Here is a 21,891-nt window from a genome sequence, read left to right on the forward strand (position 1 = left end):
TGCTCGCGGCCCTGGGTGCGTGTCTACTTTTATCCTGACCTCAGACTGCTCGGAATCTTGCAGCGGTAATCGGTTCCGATATTTTCCTTTTCCAGTATAGAGATAGGTGGGTTTTATCCACGCAGAGGCACATTTTGGTGGAAAACCAGACCCTTTGGGTTGAAAAATGTGTGATTCCACGTTGCAGAGCCACCTTCTGAGCAGGGACGGGGTGCAACGTGCGAGTCAGTTAACTGCTGGGAGCAGGGTAATACTCACAATGAGCATTTTCTTCACCCCGTCTTAATTAAAGAGCTCTGCAAAACCCCGTGGGGAGAAGGGGGTGACCCGGCTGCTCCCGACGGTGGGAGTTTCTTTCGTGCAGTTCTCAGGGTGAGGTGGCCTCCCCATTTTGGTGGCAGGAAGTAGTTTGGGCCACTGGGAGGATTCGGTGACCCCCTTCCCCACTCGCAGCGGGGACCAGCACCACCAGCCCCACTTGGGGTTGCCTATAGCGCCGAACTTTGGAGCCATCACAAATGCACAGAGCTATAGGTTCCCAGGAGTAAAGATGGTCTGTGCCTTGGGATGGGGGGGGATCCCTACGGCCCCCCATGCCTGGCTGGGACCCCCCAGCTGGGAGAATCACGAGCCTCCAGCCTGGGTGCAAGTGGGGTGCTGCTGGTGGGACCTTGCCCTTGCATTGCAGCCCCCTATTTCTGGGTTTTTTTTATTGCATTGTAACTCCTTTATTATTTTTTGCATAGCATCCCATTATTTTTTGCAGTGCACCCCCTTTTTTAGCAGTGTGCCCCCTTTATTTTTTGCATAGCCCCTTTATTTTTAGCAAGGCACCCCCCTTTATTTTCAGCAGTGCACCTCTTATTTTTAGCAGTGCCCCCCCCCCTTATTTTTTGCATAGCACCCTGCGTTTTGCAGGGCACCCCCTTATTTTTAGCAATGCATCCCTTTTTTTTTGCACAGCAGCTTGCTTTTATTTTTTTGCACAGCACCCATTTTCAACAGTGCACCCTCTTTTATTTTTTGCATAGCACCCCATTTTTAGCGACTCACCCCCCTTATTTTTAACAGTGCACCCTTCTGCACAGCAGCCTTTTTGCAGTGCACCCTTGTTTTGCACAGCACCCCGCTATTAGCAGTGCACCCTGTTGATGTTTTGCACGGCACCCATTTTCAGCAGTGCACCCCCTTTATATTTTGCAGTGCACTCCTTTGTTTTGCACAGCACCCCGCTATTAGCAGTGCACCCTGTTGATGTTTTGCACGGCACCCATTTTCAGCAGTGCACCCCCTTTATTATTTTTTGCAGCGTACCCACTTTGTTTTGCAGTGCACCCTGATGTTTTGCAGCGCACCCTGCCGATGTTTTGCACCGCACCCACTTCCAGCAGCGCACCCCCTTTATGCCTCGCAGCGCGCCCCGGCCCCAGCAGCGCGCCCCTCGCCGGTTCGCAGTGCAGCCCCCCGCGCCCCCCGCGCAGGCGCAGTCCCGCCGCCCCCCCGCACGGAGCGGGGCGTTGCGCGGCCTCGCTCCGCCCCCGCCGCCGGGCCCGCGGCGCGCGCCCCGGGGCGCAGTGCGCCTGCGCGGGGGCCCCCGTGTGGCGCTGTGAGAGGCGCGGGGAAGGGGAGGGGGGGGCCGAGCGGAGCCGCCAGAGGAGCGGGAGCGCGGAGGGGGGGAAGGAGGAGGCGGCGGCGGGGGGGGGCGCCGCGCTGCCGCTGACGGAGGAGGAGGAGGAGGAGGAAGCGGGAGCGAGCGAGCGAGGGCCGCGGCGGGGGGAGGCCGGGAGGAAGAAAACCCGCGGCGGAGGGGGAGCCCGCCGCCCGCCAGCCGGCCCGCCAGCCAGGGGGCCCCCCCGGAGGGGATGGTGTCGTCCGCCGCCGCCGCGGCGGGGGGAGGCAGCCGGCGGCGCTGAGGGCGGCAGGGCCCCGCGGCGGAAGAGGCGGAGGGCGGCGAGGAGGAGGCGGAGGAGGAGGCGGCGGCGGGCGGCGAGCGGCGGCCGGCAGCGCTGCGCGGGGGGAGGCGGCGGCAGCGGCCGGGAGCCGGGGCAGGGGCGGCGGGCTCGCCCCGCGCCGCGCAGCATGGTCCGGGAAACCAGGCACCTCTGGGTGGGCAACTTGCCGGAGAACGTGCGTGAGGAGAAGATCATCGAGCACTTCAAGCGGTGAGTGGGAGCGGGGGGGGGTCCCCGCCGGTCCTTCCCGCGCCTCCGGGTCGCCCTCCCTGCCCTTCCCCCGGGGAGGCCCTTTCCGCGGCTCCCCTCTCGCTCGGCGTGAGGAAAATCGGGAGGAAAAAACCTCCCGAACACCGTAAAAAGCGAAGAGAGGGGAGAGGAACGCGGGGGGACGGCGGCTCCCGCGGCCTGTGGAGAGGAGGAGGAGGAAAACAAAATCGCTGTAAATAACCCCGCGCCATGGCCGGGGCCGCCCGCCGCTCAGGGACGCGCGGGGAGACCTGCTGGAGCGCAGGAAAAACCGTAATAACACCGAAAAATAACCCATAAAAATACGGAGGAGCAGCGTGTCGAAGCTCGGCTTTCTGCACGGAGTGGATTTCATGCCGAGGGGGGTGCGCGGTGTCTCGGAGGCAGCCTTAAGCCTGGCCATCTTGCCGCTTTCTTTTTCTTTTTTTTTTTTTTTTTAAATAATTAGTCAACGTTTGGAGTTTTCTCTTTTTATTTTGGTGCCTTTTTACTGTGTTTTGCTCCGCTTGGAGCCACGTCGGTCCTCAGGATGCTGCGTCCCCCCGAGGTGCGGCGGGCGGTGGGAACCCCAGCGCCTGCAGCTGCAAAAGCGTGACTCTTAAATAAATAAAACCACACAAACCCACGGAGAAAACACCGGATCCCTCCACGCGGGAAGGGCTTTGGACTCGTTATATTGTCGTGTTTTTTTTTTTTTTTATTGCATAGATTAATTCTGCTCATAAGGAAGTAGTAGCTGTTTGCATGGTTGTATTTTTTTTTCCTCCCTTCGGCTTTTCGCGGGAGAAGGAGGAGGAGGAGGAGGCGGCTTCTCCCCCGCTGCCTCAGCAACACCTTTTTCCTCGGGAAATGCTCTTGCACAAAGTTGATGCTCGGTACCCTACGCCGGAAGCTTTTTTTTTTTTTTTTTTTAAGGGAAAAAAGAAGGTAACGAGGCCAGAATGGCCGCTCAGCTCCCGGCCCCTCCAGCCAGGGTGTTTTAATCCTTCCCTATCCCCCGAAAAAAAAAAAATTTTTTTTGAAGCTTCCTTTAATCTTCCTGCGTCGGAAAAATGACGGAGCGTCCTTAATAATGAGTCACCATGGGAAAAATAGATGCGGTGACACCGAGCGGAGGGAGGAAGGTCCCTGCTGCCCCGGCTCCTGCTTGCCTGCCGCTGCCGAGGGGGCCGGGGGGGACTCGGATCCCACCTCCCCGCTGCCACAGCCACCACGCTGGTGGGACCAACTGGTCTCTGAAATGGCGGCGAGGCCCCAGTTGGGGCCAGGGGGGGTTGGGGTCACCCTGGGTGTGTAGGGAGGACCCCCCGGGGGGTCTTCATCCTCCTGGCCTGTGCTGCGGCAGCAGCAAAGCCCCTGTCCTCGGCATCATCGGTGCTTAGAAAACTGTCCTGGTTTAATCGAGCTTCGCCTTTTATTTTCTCCCCTGAGCTCAGAATCACCACTTTGCCTGTGCCAGAGCGCGGGATGGTGGCTCTGCGTTCAAGGTGGCTTGGCTTGTCTGCCAAGTCCAGGTTACGTGACCCAGTGTTGTACAAAGGCAGGGTTTTTGGGGAAAGAAAACCTGCTCTGGGGTTGGTTGTCAAATTGCAGGCATGGTTAGCTAAAGGGATAGGTACTCAAAAGTGGAAATTTGACTTTCCTGGGTCTTACTTTGTCCAGTCCTCCTCCTTTTGTAAGATGTATTAAAGCAGGAAAAAAGTTGCTATGGTACTGTTGCTTAGAGATGGATGGGAAAAAATGGCAGGCGCTGAATCGTTAATTACCTTTTTTTTTGGTTGTTTTTACCTTCATGAGTTTCAGTCGGAGGTTTGGGAAGGAGATTTGCAGCCAGGCACCCCCCCCCCCCCTTTCATTTCTGCAGTTTCTCACTGGTTTTGAAAACTGATTTTTAGCCGGGATTGATGTGTTTGGGTGAGGCTGATGTCACGCAAGTAAACAGAGTTAAAACACGCTTCAAAACATTTGGCTGTGGGTGCAGGTACTAATGCATGGGGGGGAAACGACATGCTGCCCCCGTAGCCCTTTTGGGGATGTAAACACCTGAATATTGGCGGTGGGAGAAGCGGTGTGTGTTGAGCTGGGTTTCAGGCTCAATGTATAGGTGCTGTAGGTGGACAATGGAGCAGGGCTTCCTTTGTATGCTGGTACCCGCCTGGGGGAAGGGACACATGTTACACAAGGATTGCATGGCGTGGTGGGTATATCCATAGGGAAGGCGGCTGCTGGAGCGTGGAGGTGGGATGTGGAAGGCTCCTCCTTGGGAAGGACAATTTAGTTTGGAGAGAAAGTCTTTTCAGGTGGAGCTGGGCTTGGCGAAACCCGGTTCCCACCCATCCCCCAGCCTGAGAACAGGGTGAACGGTGCACAGGGAGGCTGAGCCATGGGAGCAGGAGGAAGAATTCGGGGAAATACCGCCTAAAATTTCAGCTGGGGTGCGCCCGGGAATACTGTGACCCCCGAAGCCTCTCTGCAACCCACGGGAGTGTTTGTTTTTCCACTTTGCTTAGGAAATACTGTCATTTCCATATTAAAGCCTATATGCAAGTGGTGGTGTTGTTGCACAGTCTCTGCTAGGGGCAAGTTTGAGAAACACAACCATTTTCCTACTAAAGAAGCAAAAATTCGAGGAAGACTCCTAAAACTTAAAACCCAAAGGGTGTGTTCAATGTGAGGGGTTTGCTGGTTCTCCTCCCCCCTTCACTGAAGCAGTTACTGCGGGAACCTTGCTTGGCTTTGCAATCTCACAAGTAAATTCTTCTAAGGGATGAATTAAGATGAAAAAGGCATTTTTGCAGAAACTGTGGGGGTTTTTTTAGTTTAGTTTTGTTTTTGTTTTTGTTTTTTTTTTTTTAAAAATGCTCCTGATCAGTTTTGTTTCATGTGAATTGAAATAATGCTCTCTGTTGACAAATCCTCCTCTCAAATTAGACGCTATTGAAGCTGGTCTCAAGAAGCACTGGCTTATGTGAGCAGTGGTATTTTTTTCCTTAAAATCCCTTTTTTTAAAAATTTATTGCCTTGATAGGAAAGGAGGTTGCAAAAGAATGGTTTTCGGTGCGTTTTAACAAGTTGAAGTTGTTACAGCCTTTCAGTTTTGTACCCAGATACTGCCTCTTAAAAAGCTTCTATTTCATGTGCCCTCTTTTCTTTCAACTGGAGTTACTAAGGCATTCCCAAGTGCGAAAGCAGTCGGTGCCGGGTTGGAGGTCCACTGTTAAGATGGAATAAGTAGCAGATCTGTGTTGGGATATGGGAGCCGAGAGCTTGGTGCTCGGGGAAGCGGTGGTAGCAATCATTTGGGTTCGCCTAATCAATGCTGTCTTGACTAGCAGGAAAAAAAGAAGTCGTTCACCATCACTGAAACAGATGCTCGGCAGCTTGCAGAACAAGGTGACTAAATATAGTAACAGTTGTCCCCAGCGCAAGTGCTGGCCTTCTATATTCTCCCCCCGCCCCGCGTTTTCTTTCAGTTATCTTAAAGAACATGGCTTTGCCCCTTTATTGGTGTTTTAAAGGGCAAAGAGGAGTAAAAGCCTCTTAATTATGAAGCACATGACTTTGGTATGCCATCTCCTATTCTGTGGGAGAGTTATGACGTTCAGAGTGGCAACCAAGGCTAGGAGAAGCCCCGGGTTTCAGGAAACAAATGCGCGACTTGAAAATTGTTGGAAGTAAATTGTGTATTGGAGCAATCTCAGCAAAGACAAATAACTGTTAAAAAATTATTTTTTTGGGGGGGAAATGGGCTTTTCCTGGCTTCAGCTTGTTCCAATTTCTGTTTTTGAGGAGATGCATAGGACACCTTCTGGAAAAGGGGTTTGTGTTTTAAACACAACCTCTCTGAGGAGTTGCTGTACAGAAAACTAGCGTAACAACATTTGTTTTCAGTAACTTCTAGAAAACATTTGGTCAGTTCACAAGACCATGTTTTGTCTTGATGCCTGGGAGTGTAAATTCAGTGAAATTTCCCTGATCCCTATGTCCCTGCTGTGGACTGAGGTGGAGTAGAGGGCTTTTCGGTCAGATGTGCACATTCTGAGCAGTGAGGATTGCTGCTGGTGGGCTGGCTTGGAGCGCTGAGAAGAAAAGCCTGCGTGCCTGTTGAGGGTGATGGCTGCTAGGACAGCACTGTGTCTGGTGCCTCTCAGCCGCCTCTGATGCCGGCAGGTCTTGCAGTGCCCTTCCACGGGGACGGGCTTCAGTTGGAAGGAATAGTGCTCCGGGTTTTCTAGTAAAACTCTCAAATACATTCCCAGGCTTTCATTGCTTACAATCGTGTAGTAGTTCTTGGTACCGTTTAGGATGCAAACACATGGATGGTTATACTACATCAGCTTTGCATATAGAGATCTTTATCCAGATGTATTTTTTTTTTAAGAAAAATACAGAAGTTTTCCTCTGTTTTCTTTCTCAAGTCATACAATTTTTAAGTGATGGTATTTTCATAGATAAGGTGCCAGCCGTTTCAGTTCAGAGACTTTGAAGGGAGGGGGAGGGTAAAATTTATGCCCATGCTTTGCTGAAGCAATGTCTAGAATACTGGGTGGTATCAGGACTTGTTTGTACTGTGTTTTACAGGTCCCTCCAGTAAGGTAATCTTAGTTTTGCAGAACATAAACCCCAAGAAGATCACGGGAGGACATTTGGTTGGGGGATTAGGGCAAGGGGATTAAATTAATTGCCCAGAATCAGAAGGGAAAGGAAGGTGTGGAAGACACGAGGTGAGTCCTGCCTCCTTGAGTCTCAGTCTGTTCCCAGTGAAAGTTGGCCTTGTGCTGGGTGTAGGTTTGTTGATTGGGTGGCTGACTGGGGAGATGGTGGTGCTGGTACTGGTGGCGGCTCACGTCTTTGTTTTTGGCTAGATCTCCTTTAATTCTATTCCTAATACTGATTCACCCAGTGCCACAAAGCAGCACAGGCATCACCTCCATGGTGTACCGGGGGCGTTACGAGCAGCGTTTGTCTGCAGCCACCTACTTCTTCCCCTGAGCCTGAGTCACACGGAGGATGGCTCATCAACAGTTGAAGATTCATGAATCCTCTGGCTGCTCCGGATTCTGCTCTTTGCATGCACTTGAGGTGGCAGCTTGGTGACGCCACGCTGGTTGAGGAAATGCCTATATAATTATTTCAAAGAAACTTAATGAAAAGCCGCAAAGAGTGTAGATTTGGGCTAAGCTTCTATTAAGTGTTTTTATATGCTTAGCTGTGTTAGATAAGTTGGTGTCACTTGGTCACAAAATTCTGTCGTCTGCTGAGCCTTTTTGGCATTGTTTCTTCTCTGAAGTTTCTTCAAAGGTCCTGGCTATGTTTATTTGTGATTTGATGAGAGCAGCCTCTGTTGTCACTGAGCCGTTCCAAAGCGACATTGGCTTTTGGTATTTCTTGTCCTTACTCTAAATTCCTTTGGTACAATGATAAAGTAATCCTAGCACCCTTTCTTGCAGACTGCGAGGAAGCAGTCTCACGTGTTGAGAATTTACCAGTTCTTGCAAGGCTTGTGGAGGTACTAAATTCATTCATCAGGTTAGAACAGGGGACGAGAAAGGGCTTAAATTTGTTTTGTGATAGCCTTGTTGGCTGTTGGTTGGGGTTTTTTTTCCCCCTCCTTGCTTTTCATAGGACAGAAAGTCATGCCAAGTTCTCTGGCAAATGACCTTATTGCCGTCTTAAGGTGCTTCCAAAATTAGGTCCTTGTCTTCGCTGAGGGCGAAGAGGCGCTAGCTGGCTTTTCATAAAAAAGGAAGTAAATATCCAAATGAGCAGAGGGCAGGTTACAGATTTTGGACGAGTTGGTGAGTCAGGATGAACCTGGGGCTCCTCGGGCGTTTTGTTTTCATGAGCTGAGGTGTTGCAACAGCTGTCTTGCTGTTGCGGTGGTTTCACACTGTTGTCAGCTTCTGAAGAGGAGGAGAAGATGCCTTCTGCACATGAGGACGCACCTGAGAAGTAACAAGTATCAAAACAGTCTCCTGAAGATGTTTGGGGAAGGGGTAGAGAACTGAGGGTCACTGGTCACTGGTGTGAGGCTATTAAAGGTTTTGGGAGAGTTGCTGGCAACAAGGATGTAAGCTGTTAAGCTGCTGGTGGGGTGGATACGTTCTGGTTTGGGTAGCTACCAAAAATAAGCACTTATGAGATGTTTTGCTTGTGTTTTTTATTAAGTTCAGTGAACTTGCTGAGGTCTGAGAACGCCCTGAAGCCAAAGACTGCAAGGGCAAACATTCCTAAACAATGAACTGAGGAATAAACTAGAAAATATGATTACTCTCCATAATAAGATTCTGAGTTTAGCTGCATCTTCAGCATGCCGATTTAGAAATCTCGTGGGAGGAATATGAGCCTGAAGATGGAAATTCAGTGTACAACCAGCCTCGCGGCTTACCTTTGCATGAGTCTTTGTAGTGTTCTGAAGACTACTTGAACAGTTAATGAAAATCAGACAAAAGCTGCTTTCCCTGCCCCCCCTGCCGCCCAAGCTAAGGAGTCAGTAGTGTTTCCCACCTGGTGATTGTACACACCAGGGTAGCGCAGGAGGTTTCGCCTTTCTGTCTGCCTGGTGAGTAATGGCAGCTCTGGTCTCTCCTCGGGTCTGAAAAAATGTCTCCGGTGCTGTTCTGCAGTAATATATTAAGATGTGATGACGACTTCTGTATGATGAATAAAACACAGCAACAGCTTTGTTTTCTGCATTTCCATAGTTATTGTTTTACCTACTAACACTCTGTAATTGTCCCGTGCAATCTGTAAAATCCTGCGTGTGAAGATAACATCCTTTAGTAGAAAAATAAACGTTGTTGCAGACTTTTCATAAATATACTGGGATTTATTCCAGGGCCTGCTGCTGCCTGATCTGTGAGCAGGATAGTTTGAATATGAAGGCAGTGCCTCTGAATGCACTTGAAACAACATCCTTCTTGGGCTGGATTTTTTTGGAAGTGTGTCCTGCAGCATGGCATGTGGCTGGCTCTGTGCTATAGTTTGTATATTCGTGCCTTGTCCGAGGTCCAAATGCTCATGGTGACTTGGGTGAGAATGCAGCAGAATTCGGATGTGAAAGGAACATCAATTTTCCGCTCAGACAAACTAATCATGGGAGAAGAGCAGCAGTCTTGTCTTAATGACCGCTTTCTGTTTAAAGACTCGGGCAGCTTTTAAGAACAAAAGGGAGCTTTTTTGCTTCCTTTTTCTTCCCCTTTTTAATTAAGCTTAGCAACATAAAATTTAAAGTGCTTTTTTCGTGGGATTTTTTTTTTTGTTGGTTTGGGGTTTTTTGTTTTGTTTTTGTTTTAAGTGCACTTAGATCTGAAGCTTGAGCTTCCAAATCTGATGAGAGTGCCTTGAACGCACTCTCATCTCCACTGAATGTCTCTGGAAGGAGTGTGAATAGATGATCTGCACTGCTGTCTGTTGGATACCGATGGCTACAGGTGGCGAGGAGACAGTGCTGACTTGTGTGTGTGTGTGTGTGTTCCTCTTGGATATTCCTCTATCCAAATAGACGAGCTTGCATGTCTTTTGTTATCCCCTGATGTGGTAGGAAATCAGAGCTGGGTTCAAACCAGGTTCTTGTCACAAAGGTGGCCAGGCATCCAATCAAAGCTGGGTTTGAAATGATCCTTTAGCTCAATAAAAATACTATTGCCAGATTTTAAGTTTGGTGGGTTTTTTTTGGCAAGTGGTGAATCACCTTCAGTTTTCTTCCAGGTATAGAACTGAGCTGGTGGGGTTTTCCGTCCATGGGATTCATTGAGAGTAACCCAGTGTCCCTGTCAGAGATTTCCCCAACTGCAGTGTACGTGTCTTTGGTGAGATGCTTGCCGCTTCCGCACGGCACAAAGCACGGAGCTGTGGTCCATCTGCTCTTGCCGCTCGTGTGAATACCTCCCGTCCTCATTAATAGTGACGGCTGCCAAAAAGCGCATAGAGGCTTATTTAAATGTTCCCTCTTTAGGCTCTCTGTGGCAGCTGTGGGTGACGTGTAATAGTTAATAGGGCAAAATAAGAAAAATAAATTGCCAAGTTGTATGTTTAAAGTAGACATCTTTGGAGGAAAAAACTCTTCCGGCCTCATTAGTGTCCTAACTGTGAGGAGAATAAAAGCTCAGGATGGATAAGTATCTCCCTTTGTATATATAATCAACATCTGATTTAATTTCAGGGGCTCTGTACTTGTATGTGTGAGACACTGCTCTTGGAAAGCCAGCTAAATACGCATCTAGACAGCTAACGATCTGCACAGTAACCTCATTGTAATCAAAGTTTAAATAAACCTTTGGTCTTTCTTGACTCTAAAACAACTCATTGGAAGTGTTAATAGCAGAGAAGCCTTGCCACGTTTAAAAAATAAAAATGACTTCAACACTGATGTTGTAGATGATAGGCTGGTTGTGGGTACAGTGAGATACACCGTTTTTTGGCAGCAGCTGAGCTCAGGAAGCCTCTCTTCCTCTGCATCCATTCAGAGATTACAGTCCCTTGGCTGTGTTGGCAAGGCATGCTCTTGCCTAGCTTGTGTTTTTTGAAAACAAGCATTTGAAGGTGAAGCTGGTGACTGGAATAGCATAAAATGAGGAAGCATCTTCCCTGGTGGTGATGGTGATGTGCCTGGTTGTGTTGCAGATGGGGTGGTGTACCTGGCTGTGTCTTAACTGCAGGAGGAGCGCTGTTGGTCTGGTAGTACCCCTACACCTCGAGAGAAGGGCTTGCTGAATTCTGTGCTGTGGCCAGCTCCTAAAACTGCAGTGAGAAACATTTTGGCGATGAAATTCAAGCTAGCCAGTTTTCATCTTAGCTTAGCGAAACCTTGAGTTCAAGTTGCATCGAAAGAAAAGCCATTAAAATCTGGCTGGCTAAGGAGCTCAGCTGTGGAAAGTTTTAAGCTCTTACTGATGGAGAAAGCGCCTAGAGCACAGGTAGTCACTGCAGACGGAACACCTGAGTGTGTGCTGGGCGCTTGTCAGCAGGGAATATTGATTTCCTTGGGCTGATGCCTGGCTCACGACGAGTATTGTGCTGCCAGTTGGTTTAGTCACAGGACCAAGCACTTTCTCCAGGGCGATGGTAGCAGTGAGTCACGAACCAACGCAGTAACATTTGCACATCTGTGTTTGGGTGACTGGCTGGTGTGGCAGTACGGGAGTGGCTGGGCAGCTTGAAGACAGGGCTTTGTGGAAGAGGCTGGACTGGCTGGGAACTGACTTTTTTTTCAGAGTGGTGGGGCATTTTTTCTTCCCTGGTTTCAAGGTGGTAACCTTTCAGGAGTAGTAGGTGAGCTTTTGGGGTTGGTGGCCTGACTGCGAGTCCTTGGATCTGTCACTGCTTTCTATCAGAAATTAACTTCAAATTGTTAAAGCTGTTGACTGAGTTGAAGCTGGTCCCTCATTCAGATCTAGTTGTGGTTCGAAGGAGAAGAGCAATCCTGTCACTTGGGATGGTCTAAGAGACTGCAGACAGATAAACTTGATTTTCTTGTGAAATAACCATTTCCTGGAAAATGTACAAAACCTTGGAGAAGAGGTTGTAAAGTTTGTGTTTTACTGGAGAAGTATGAACCAGTGAGCACCAAGACTTACGAAGCCTTAAGATGATACATATTTAAAGTACTCTGCAGCATGGCAGCGAGACCATAATGTTATGACTCTGCATTTTCCTCCATCTGCTGCCGAATACATGCAAAGCAGGGTTTGGAGGAGCAAAACTGAGATGGGGAATTACCCTTTCATGTAAGAATGAAAAACTTGATTAATCAAGAGATTCTGCTACAGTTGTGATGCAGCGTGTTCTTAAAATCGAATCCAAACAAATCCTAAAATCAGTCATGCAAAAGAACAGGCTTGAGCAATTCCTCTGCAGAAAGCATTTAGTGTAGCCTATCGCCACCGGTATTTTTGAAGCAAATCTGCAGATTATGCTTTAAGCTGGAAGAAAAAATGCTGTGGAGATGGAATTCAGCAGCTCTGTCTCTAGCATGTAGTAACGTGATACTGCACATCTGTGTACGTAGGTTGGTGGATAAAGAATCACAGTGCACTGTGCTTGATACAACACAACTGAACATGCAGGGTGTCTACAAATTTTTGTAACCTTTTCAGACTTCTACGAATTTATTCTGATCTGCTTGGAGAGCAAGACTGATGTCATCTTGCTGTGCATATGTATCTTCCCTAATGAATTTTGAACCCATTAGCCAGTTTCAGCTAAACTTAAGGGCGAAGGGTGTACTCACAGTCTCAGAGATACGACGTTCCTTGGTGTTTTGTGAAAACAAGCGGTTTTAATAGAGGAGAGAGACCTGATTAGTGGCCCCATGGAGAGAAAAGCTGCAGTGAGAGTGCAACCCTTATTAGACATTAAAGAATCCACATGGGAGAGAAGTGTTCCTGACCGTGGGAAAAGCTGCAGTGGGAACTGGCAGTTATTGGATGTGGAGAATTCGACCTCAAGACATGCATCCATAAGAAATGAGTCTTCATTATTTCTGCTCACAAAGGCACTTTGATTTCTTTTTTTTAAATAATGTATATACCAGTAAGCCCTGCTACAGATGCTTGTATGCTTTTTCTTAATTGTACAGGAGTGGCAACTAGGAAAAGTTCCTTAATAACAGAGCTGCTGCCTCTTCTCTGGCTGGCTGAGGTGGCCATGCGAACGAGGAACTTGTATCGTTGAGCTACATTTACATGGCTTTAACTTGGTAGTTTTGTGTTCAGCCCTTCATTACAGTTCCGTCAGGATTTGCTTTCTGACTGCAGCCTGCGGACTGTCTGATGCAATGCTGGGCTCGCCTGACGTTGCAGGCAGCGGAACTGCTGACTTGGGCGAGGATATTAAATGTAGCCCAGCTAGATGTTGCATGGAGTGCTGAGGTCAAGCTGAGGCTTTTTTTTATTCATACAGCTTTGTGTAATCCCACTGTCCAAAGCATGGATTCCTCTCCCCCCTCTGTCGTCTTTGTCCTAGGTGGAAATGTCGCTAGGACTCCTTTTGAATGTTGTGTCGTGTTGTCAGGATGTTGCGGTGGAACTGATCAGTGTCTCAGGGAATGAGCATGTCTGTATTCTAAGTTTCACCTTAGAATTTTTTGTCGTGGGCGTTGTAGAAAAATTTCTTGGTATGTTGACTGTTGGAAGAAATAGTTGTTAACCAACAGTAGCAGACGTGAATAAACTTTTCGATATTCTCTTTCTTCCCTCTCTGGTGTACATAAGAAGTTCATTTGTATATTAATACCTCAGCAGTATCCAAATGGTGACTTTGCAATAAAGACATAAATTAAGATGTTTTAATTAGGAACCACTCTTACTTTGTGTCTTAACATGGAGCATTCAGCAGAGCTGTAAAGCAAGAAGCGAGCGCTTATTTCAGCACAGAGTTATCTACCAGACTATCTGATATGTTGAGCATGTTGCTCTTAAATGACAGAGGTATCAGAAGTATCAGTGAATGTGCCTATGCTAGCTTTTTAATTTCCTACTTTGTCATCTCTTAGGGAGGGATTACGAGTGTAGACAAAGCCCTAGCTGTTTTCAGTGCGTGGCAGGAACACGTGCTGTATCGCATTAACAAAACCCCTGTTTGTAGTCAGAGTTGGGAGATTTCCCATTGAGTGCTGTTGGGGGCTGAAGGGAGCTGCGCAGTCCAAGAGTGGTCTGGGTTCGAGTAATTTGGGCAGTGGGGCGGGAGGGGAGAGTTTCAAGCGTCACGTTGAGGACTTGCCCCAGTCACGTAAGCGGTTTGACTGAGCTCCATAACCTGGTTGATCATTTCTGCTCCTAAATTTTGAGGTTTCCCTGAAGATCCTCATTGCTAGGAGGAAAGCCGCAGAGAATGCCCTGAAGAACGTTGTTTTTCTCCCCCCCAGAGGTTGTGCAGCCAATAAAGATGACTCTAAACAGGTTTTAAAGCATCTCAGATTGCAATCTAGAAAATTATGGGAGCTTGGTAATTAGGGCATGTTTCTGAATCATTGCTGTCACAAGGTCTGTTCTCAGTATGGCCTGAAAACCAGTGCTGCTTGTGATACGAGGAGCTTTTATTTTGCCTGGTTTTGGGAAGGTAAAGGTTTTCAAAGCCTTACGCTCCGTGGATTTATTGCCCGCAGACGAGATTCCCTACTTGTGATCATCCAGAGTGCTATCCCAGCTGCACACGATAGCTTATTGTTACAGAAACATTAATTTATGTACACCATGGGCACATTTATGTACATGGGCACGTTTATGTACACAGCATGGGTAACAAACAGAAGGAGTTGCAAGCCATTGGGTGGCAGGAAGAGTATGACATAGTTGCCATTGTGGAAACATGGTGGGGTGACTGGCACAACTGGAGTGCTGCAGGGCACGGCTGTAAACTGTTCGGAAGGGGGCAAGGAAGGAGAAGCGGTGTGGTTGCGCTGTGTGTTATCGTTTTGATTGTCTAGAGCTTAACGATGGTGTCGATAGGGTCGAGTGCTTCTGGGCAAGAATCGGGGGGAAGGCTGACGATGCAGATACCTTGGTGGGAGTCTATTATAGACCACCCGACCAGGGTGAAGATGCAGATGAAATGCTCTGTAAGCAGCTGGGAGAAGTCTCACGACCGCTAGCTCTTGTTCTCGTGGGGCACTTTGACTTACCAGGAGTCTGATGGAAATACAGTCCAGCAGGGAGGACACAGTCCAGGAGGTTCCTGGAGCGTGCGGGAGGGACCTTCCTGGTGAGGGAGCCCACTGGGGAAGGTGCCCTCTGGACCTGTTGTTTGCGAACAGAGAGGGGCTGGTGGGTGATGTGATGGTTGGAGGCCATCTGGGGCACAGCGATCATGAAATAATGAGTTTTAAATTTTCATTGAAGTAAGGAGGGTGGTCAGCAGAACTGCCACCTCGGACTTCTGGAGGGCAGGCTTTGGCCTGTTTAGGAGCCTGGTTGCCAGAGTCCCTTGAGAGGCAGCCCTGAGGGTCCAGGGGGTTCAGGGAGGCTGGACATCCTTCAAGAAGGAAATCCTGAAGGTGCAGGAGCAGGCTGTCCCCATGTGCTGAAAGACAAGCCGGCGGGGAAGACCAGCCTGGCTGAATAGAGAGCTTTGGCTGGAACTCGGGGAAAAAAAGGAGAGTTTATGACCTTTGTAAGAAGGGGCAGGCAACTCAGAAGGATTACAAGGCTGTTGTGAGGTTATGCTGGGAGAAAATTAGAAGGGCCAAAGCCCAACTAGAACTTAATCTGGCTACTGCCATAAAAGACAGTAATTGATGTTTCTATAAATACATTAGCAACAAAAGGAGGGCTAAGGAGAATCTCCATTATTTATTGGATGCAGGGGGAAACATAGTGACTGACAAAGGGTGAGGAAAAGGCTGAGGTACTTAGGGCCTTCTTTGCCTTGGTCTTTAATGGTAGGAGCAGTTATTCTCTGGGTACCCAGCCCCTGAGGTGGAAGACAGGGATGGGGAACGGAATGAAGCCCCCATAATCCAGGGGGAAATGGTCAGCAACTTGTTACACCACTTAGACATGTACAAGTCTGGATGGGATCCATCCGAGGGCACTGATGGAGCTGGTGGATAAGTGCTTGCTGAGCCACTCCCCCAACATTTATCAGCAGTGCTGGCTAACCAAGGAGATCCCAGCAGGCTGGAAGTTGGTGGATATGACACCTGTCTACAAGAAGGGCAGGGAGGAGGATCCAGGGACTACAGGCTTCTCAGCCTGACCTCGGTGCCAGGGAAGGCTATGGAACACAGCATCCTGAGCACCAGCATGCGGCATGTACAGGACAACCGGGTGATCGGGCCCAGTCACCGTGGGTTTATGAAAGGCAGGTCCTACTTGATGAACCTGATCTTCTGTGACAAGCTGACCTGCTTAGTGGATGAGGCAAAGGCTGTGGATGTTGTCTACCTGGATCTTAGTAAAGCCTTTGACACCGTCTCCCACAGCATCTCCTGGAGAACCTGGCTGCACATGGCTTGGGTGGGTGTGCTGTTCACTGGGTGAAACACTGGCTGGATGGCCAGGCCTGAATAGTGGTGGTGAATGGAGTTACATCCTGCTGGTGGCCAGTCAGGCGTGGTGTTCCCCAGGGCGCGGTGTTGGGACCAGTTCTCTGTAATACCCTTATCGATGATCTGGATGAGGGAATCGAGTGCACCCTCGGTAAGTTTGCAGATGACACCAGGTTGGGGGGAGCGTTGATGTGCTGAAGGGCTGGAGGCTCTGCAGAGGGGTCTGGACCAGGGCCAATTATATGAGGTTCAAGGCTGAGTGCCAGGTCCTGTACTTGGGTCACAGCAACTCCATGCGAAGTTACAGGCTTGGGGAAGAGTGGCTGGAAAGTTGCCTGGTGGAAGAGGACCTGGGGGTGCTGGTCAGTGGCTGGCTGAATGCGAGCCAGCAGGGTGCCCAGGTGGCCAGGAGGGCCAACAGCATCCTGGCTTGTGTCCGAAATGGTGTGGCCAGCAGGACTGGGGCAGTGACCATCCCTCTGTACTCGGTGCTGGTGAGGCTGCCCCTCGAATCCTGGGTTCAGTTTTGGGCCCCTCATGACAAGAGGGTTGCGGAGGTGCTGCAGCGTGTCCAAGGATGGGCAGCAGGGCTGGAGCACAAGTCTGACGGGAAGCAGCTGAGGGAACTGGGGGTGTTTAGGCTGGAGAGGAGGGGGCTCAGGGGGGACCTTACCGCTGCCTATAACTGCCTGACAGGAGGCTGTAGTAAGGTGGTCGGTCTTTTCTCCCAAGTAACAAGTGACAGGACAAGAGGAAACTGCCTCAAGTTGCACCAGGAGAGGTTTAGATTGGATATTGGGAAAAATTTCTTCACCAAAAGGGTTGTCAAGCACTGGAACCAGCTGCCCAGGGAGGTGTTGGAGTCACTGTCCCTGGAGGTACTTAAAAGATGTGTAGATGTGGCACTTAGCGACATGGTTTAGTGGTGGGCTTGGCAGTGCTGGGTTAATGGTTGGACTTGATGATCTTAAAGGTCTTTTCTAACCTGAATGAATTTGTGCCATAAATGTAGATTTGGAGAGGCATTTAATTTGTTTTATTTTTAGCGGTCTTTAATGCAGTGTAGCAGCTGGAGATAAGGAGAGCCAACACCATACATTGAATCTCCTCTAGAGGCGGCTGGAAGTGCTCCATACGTTGCTGGCAGCTTTTGTGCTGCTACCCTCGTCCTAGTGGGTTTTGTCACTTAAACCTATTTCTTCAGAAAACTGGGGGAAGATCAGGCGTTTGGAGGAGTGTTACAAAATGGTGCTGCCGGGCTCTTCAGAGGGGCGTGTGCATATGTATATTAGATAAATACTTGCAGTATTTTCACCACAATCCTGAATAGCCAGTTTTCAATTTTCAGGATACAGCTGAAATGCGTGCGTGTTGATGTGAAGGATTCGTGCTGTCCTGAGCGTTCTGGGGTGCTGGGTCCATGCAGAGCAGGGTCTGGTGCCCTTGGGAATGAAGGCTTCTGCCTTCAGCTGACTTTGGATCAGGCCCTTAGTAACAAGACATCACATTACATTGTTCGTAGTAAATACTGCCTTTTGGTCTCCCCTACGCGCAGCTGCTAGCGAAGGCCAGCGGCCGTGTGTACGTTGCCATATTTGTTGTTAAGCATTTGAGATATCGTTTGACAAATTCTCCGGGATTGAGTGACAGTCCTACAGAGGCAAGTGGTTGTGGCCCATCGGGTGACAGTTCCCCGTGTTTGTTAAAGTTGATTTAAAATGTAGTTTTCCAGAAATCTGGAATTTTTCTTGTTGTTTCTATCAAGATACATTTAAATTAATTTGCGTTATTTTCATCCCAACCCTGTGCACATGCTTCTTCATGGTCTGTGTTAGGTTTTGCTGTCTTCAACAGATCAGCTACTGTATTTATGATTGGACCCAAACCCAATAATGCAGTCTGTGTGTTTTTGAGCCCTTTTTGTTTAGATTCCTTTATTCTTCTCTGTCTGTAAGCTCTCAAGTCTTCCTTCTATGCTAGGCACGTGATGATTTGTCAGATTCTGAACTGATACTCTGCATTACTTGAAGCAGAGTGTAATTCCAAAGACCTGTGCCACTCAGGTCTGAAGGTGGTGAAATACTATCTCATACCACTCTTTATGTGAAATTCCCTTTCTGGAAAAAAAAAAAGCAAAACTAAAACTTAGAAGTGTGTAAATATTTTTTGTGGCAAGTAAAGTATGTGGCTATAATGAATATGAAGCATGGAATGTGGTGGTATATCATCTTCTCAGGCCAAGCATGTTACAACTCTTACATGGTGTATTTTATTTACTATATTAATGCTCTCATGATCAGTTACAGTGCCTTATTCTTTGCAAATGCCTGTGTAAAGACACGAGTCCCTTTGTGTTGCTGGCTTAGGAACTTTTACAGCGGTGAATATTAAACACCGCTTTTGTTAGTGGCGTGGGAGGGAGGCGCTCACTGTGCAGTTCATGTTGTGAGTTGGTGATACTGGAAGCTGGTGCTTAACTCTGAGCAGGATTTCTCCAGGATAGCTGTCACCATGGCTTGGTGTCCTGCTGCTGGTAAGACTGCACTGCAGTGGGTTTTGCTGCTCTTCTGGTGTCTTTATTTTGCGTGTTATATAGGTGCATGTGCTGTTGCGCTGGGCTGAGTTCTTAGATGCTGAAATGAACGTCCATGATAGCAGAAGAGCCTAGGACTGATGCTGATGGAGTTCAGCAGGCCTCGGCAGCCTGGGTAAAAGTAAAAACCCCTGCGGAGCTGGCCATCGCAACCTGCTTTATGGCAGCTCTGGTGTTTGCACATCTTGCGTTGCCCTGTACCTGGAGCAGGTCTGCTTCGTGCAGGGGGAAATGCAGGACTGGAGTAGCCCCTGGTGTGGGGTGTTTGGACTGACTTGGAGTTTAAGAATGAGGAGAAGAGGTGCAGGCATCTGGATACAACACATTATTTCAGGTCACATTATTTTGTTATGAAATAACAACAAAGCAAGAGGAATGCAATTGGCCAAGAAAAGCTTCAAGCTGTGCGAACGTTTTACTGAATAATGCAGGCTGGGGCTTGCCTGGGTTATATAATAATGGAGGGGGAAGGAGCGTGATAGTGGCATGGAAAAATCATCCCTGCTTTTCAGATGGCTAAAGATACCTGGCTTTAGTCAAGGTGAATGCAAATGAGTCCAAAATATTCAGATGTCCTGCTTTATCAGGATGTCTTGTCAAATCATGTTCTTAATGAGCGGTGCAGAAACAAGCACAAAAAACCCTATTGTGTTGTTTTTGATCTTGCAGTGTGTCTCGCATTTAGTAGTATCTGGAGTGTAGTGTTGTGCTGGCTTCTAAATAAAAACACAATGAAATTTTTTAGACTAGGACGTGGCTGACCTGTGGAATTCTGCAGTAATGAAAATGGCTGGGTATAAAAGGTCTTGACAAGCTCGGAGGGAGCTAGGTATGAGAAATAGGGAAGTAATATGGTTTAAAGTGGGATATGGTTTAAATTAAAAAAGCACGTCTCCTCGATTTCAACCTACTTTTCCCTATTGTGTATGGATCATCCTATAAAGATCCTAATCAGTTTATAAAATATTGCAGCTGAATGGCAGCCTTTGCATACTAAATATTTGCTGTGCAGTTTTCTCATAGTCCATCCTTTGTTTAAAATGCTTTTGCTTGGGAATAGCAGAGACTGTGCAGAAAAATTGTTTGGAGTAAGCACCCAAGATGAAATGATTAATTAGAAATGGAAAGGCAAGGGTGCTGATACCCCTGAGTAGGGAAAGTTGTAGGGTAAGAGATGACTTTGGCTGTGTCTGGGTGACACATCCACCCCTGGGGAGGAGGAACCAGCCCGGCCTTGCATTGGCGGAGGCTGCGTTTCCCAACCTGGCCGCGCTCTCTGCTGGTACGGGAGGAAGAGCTGGGGAGGAGGAAGGGCTGGAAGCGAGAGAAGCATGCCAAACAGCCATGCCAAGAGCCCAGGGACATTTCAGCTGCTCGAATATAGAGGTGCTTTGATCTACAGTGAATAAACCAATAATGCTTAAATTATGAATTCCTTTTCTTTGTCTGAAAAGCTGGATTAGCGTGGCTTTGTTCAAGCAGTGATTATCGAGCAACTTTTTTTTTTCTTTTCTTTTCTTTTCTTTCTGAAAGGGCCACTAGATTTGTGTTTACAGCTGAGTGCTGCAGTTGTGCTGTGCTCGTGGAGGGGCTTGGTGACATAACAGCTCTTGCACGTCCTCATCTCCTCTGCTTCTGGTTGAACTGTAAACCCTGCTGAAAATACGGCCTCGGCCACCTTCATTACGATATGGAGCTAATGATTAATCAGCATGAGTTGCAGATGGGAAGAGGCACTAAAAAGCCTTGTTTTCGTTAGGGTCTGTGGATTTGGAGCGGAGCGAACATGTCTCTGTTTTCTGTTCGGGCTGCCAGCGATTGCAAAATGCAGCCTTCTTGGAAAAGGCTGACGCACAGGTATAAAGATAGGAGATGAAGGTTGAGAGAAGCCGCTCTGCGAACATTACCAAAGGTCGTGGTGATGCCTCCCCTTGTCTTTTGTCTCCTCTTCCCAGCCCTCGGCATCTGGACAAAGGTTGCTCCTCGGAGCACGTTGCCTCCATCTTGCCTTAACTTGCAATCTGCGTAATGAAACGTGGCGTTATTGCTGCTTCTCCTACCCTGGCCCTCCAGAAATTCTTTTCTTTTTCTTTTTTTTTTTCCTCATAATGTATTATTCTGCTGCAGTAAACCCGTCTGGTGATGCAGCACTGCAGATCTCCCCTCCTCTCCCCTCGATGCGGTCCTCCTCCCGGCAGCATCTGCCAAGACAGGAGCAGCTCGGAGAGATGCCAACGGGTGGGGCTGGGTCAGATCACTAGACAGATTAATCTTCACGGTGGGGGACCGAAGGATGTGTGTAATCACGGGACCACGTTGGGGCAAGGAAAATGCAAACCTTCCTCTTCTAGCAGCTGTCCTTGAACACTCAGGGCTCTCTCCTCAGTTTTCTTTCATCCCCCCCCTTCTGCTCCCTTTCTCCTCCCCCCAGCTGCCTCCCTTGCTTTCAGCAAAGACGATTGTCACAGATTATCCTCAGGGCTTGTCAAGGGTATGGTGCAGGACACCAAAGCGCGGCGTATATTTATGTATCTGGATAACGGATGGATTAAAACGCGCCGTCTTCGAGTGGGGTGATTTAGGACCATGGCTGCAATGGAATACAGTAGTAGCATCACCCATCCATTTCTTACTTGGGAAAAAAAAAGAAATAATTTTTTAATGAATGGCAACCAAAGTATACTTTTCCCAATATAAAAATTAAGCTCTGGCTGCATTTGCTGGGTGATTTTCCTGGTATCTGGGGACCACATTACGTTGATGTTCTGTGTCTTTCTGGGCAGCATTAATTTGAATATTTGAACATTTTAACACATTCTGGATCTTCTGCAGCAAAAGAAAAATAACTGAGGTCTGTATGTATGTTACAACAACATACACATGTTAGGATTTCAGAGTGGGGAAATAAAAGAATTGTCAAGCTGGGGAGTGGGAAGTCCTTTGGAGCCCATTTCTGATGTAACTGGCAGACAGCACTTGGTACGAGGTAGGCTGTGGTTACTGTAGTTGGAAGGTCAATTAGGATTTTAGTTTTTTTGAGTAGAGCTAAGATACCATATATCCCCACCCCCTCCAAGACCGCAGACAAAGTAGGGGCTCATGTTGCCAGA

General features: G+C 48.3%; 1 protein-coding gene across 4 annotated transcripts in view; it reads left to right on the forward strand.

The window, feature by feature from the left end:
* The first annotated feature begins 1,695 nt into the window (after positions 1-1,695).
* Positions 1,696-21,891, forward strand: part of SPEN (spen family transcriptional repressor) — a 71,069-nt gene continuing 50,873 nt past the window's right edge. For all 4 annotated transcript variants that reach the window (XM_056333761.1, XM_056333762.1, XM_056333763.1 and 1 more), the window contains exon 1: positions 1,696-2,162. In XM_056333761.1, the coding sequence (XP_056189736.1) occupies positions 2,080-2,162 (83 nt within the window). In that variant the 5' untranslated portion in view covers positions 1,696-2,079. The remainder of the gene's footprint in view (positions 2,163-21,891) is intronic.

Source organism: Falco biarmicus, chromosome 3 (genome assembly GCF_023638135.1).
Source record: "Falco biarmicus isolate bFalBia1 chromosome 3, bFalBia1.pri, whole genome shotgun sequence".
In the NCBI taxonomy this organism is placed as follows: Eukaryota; Metazoa; Chordata; class Aves; order Falconiformes; family Falconidae; genus Falco; species Falco biarmicus.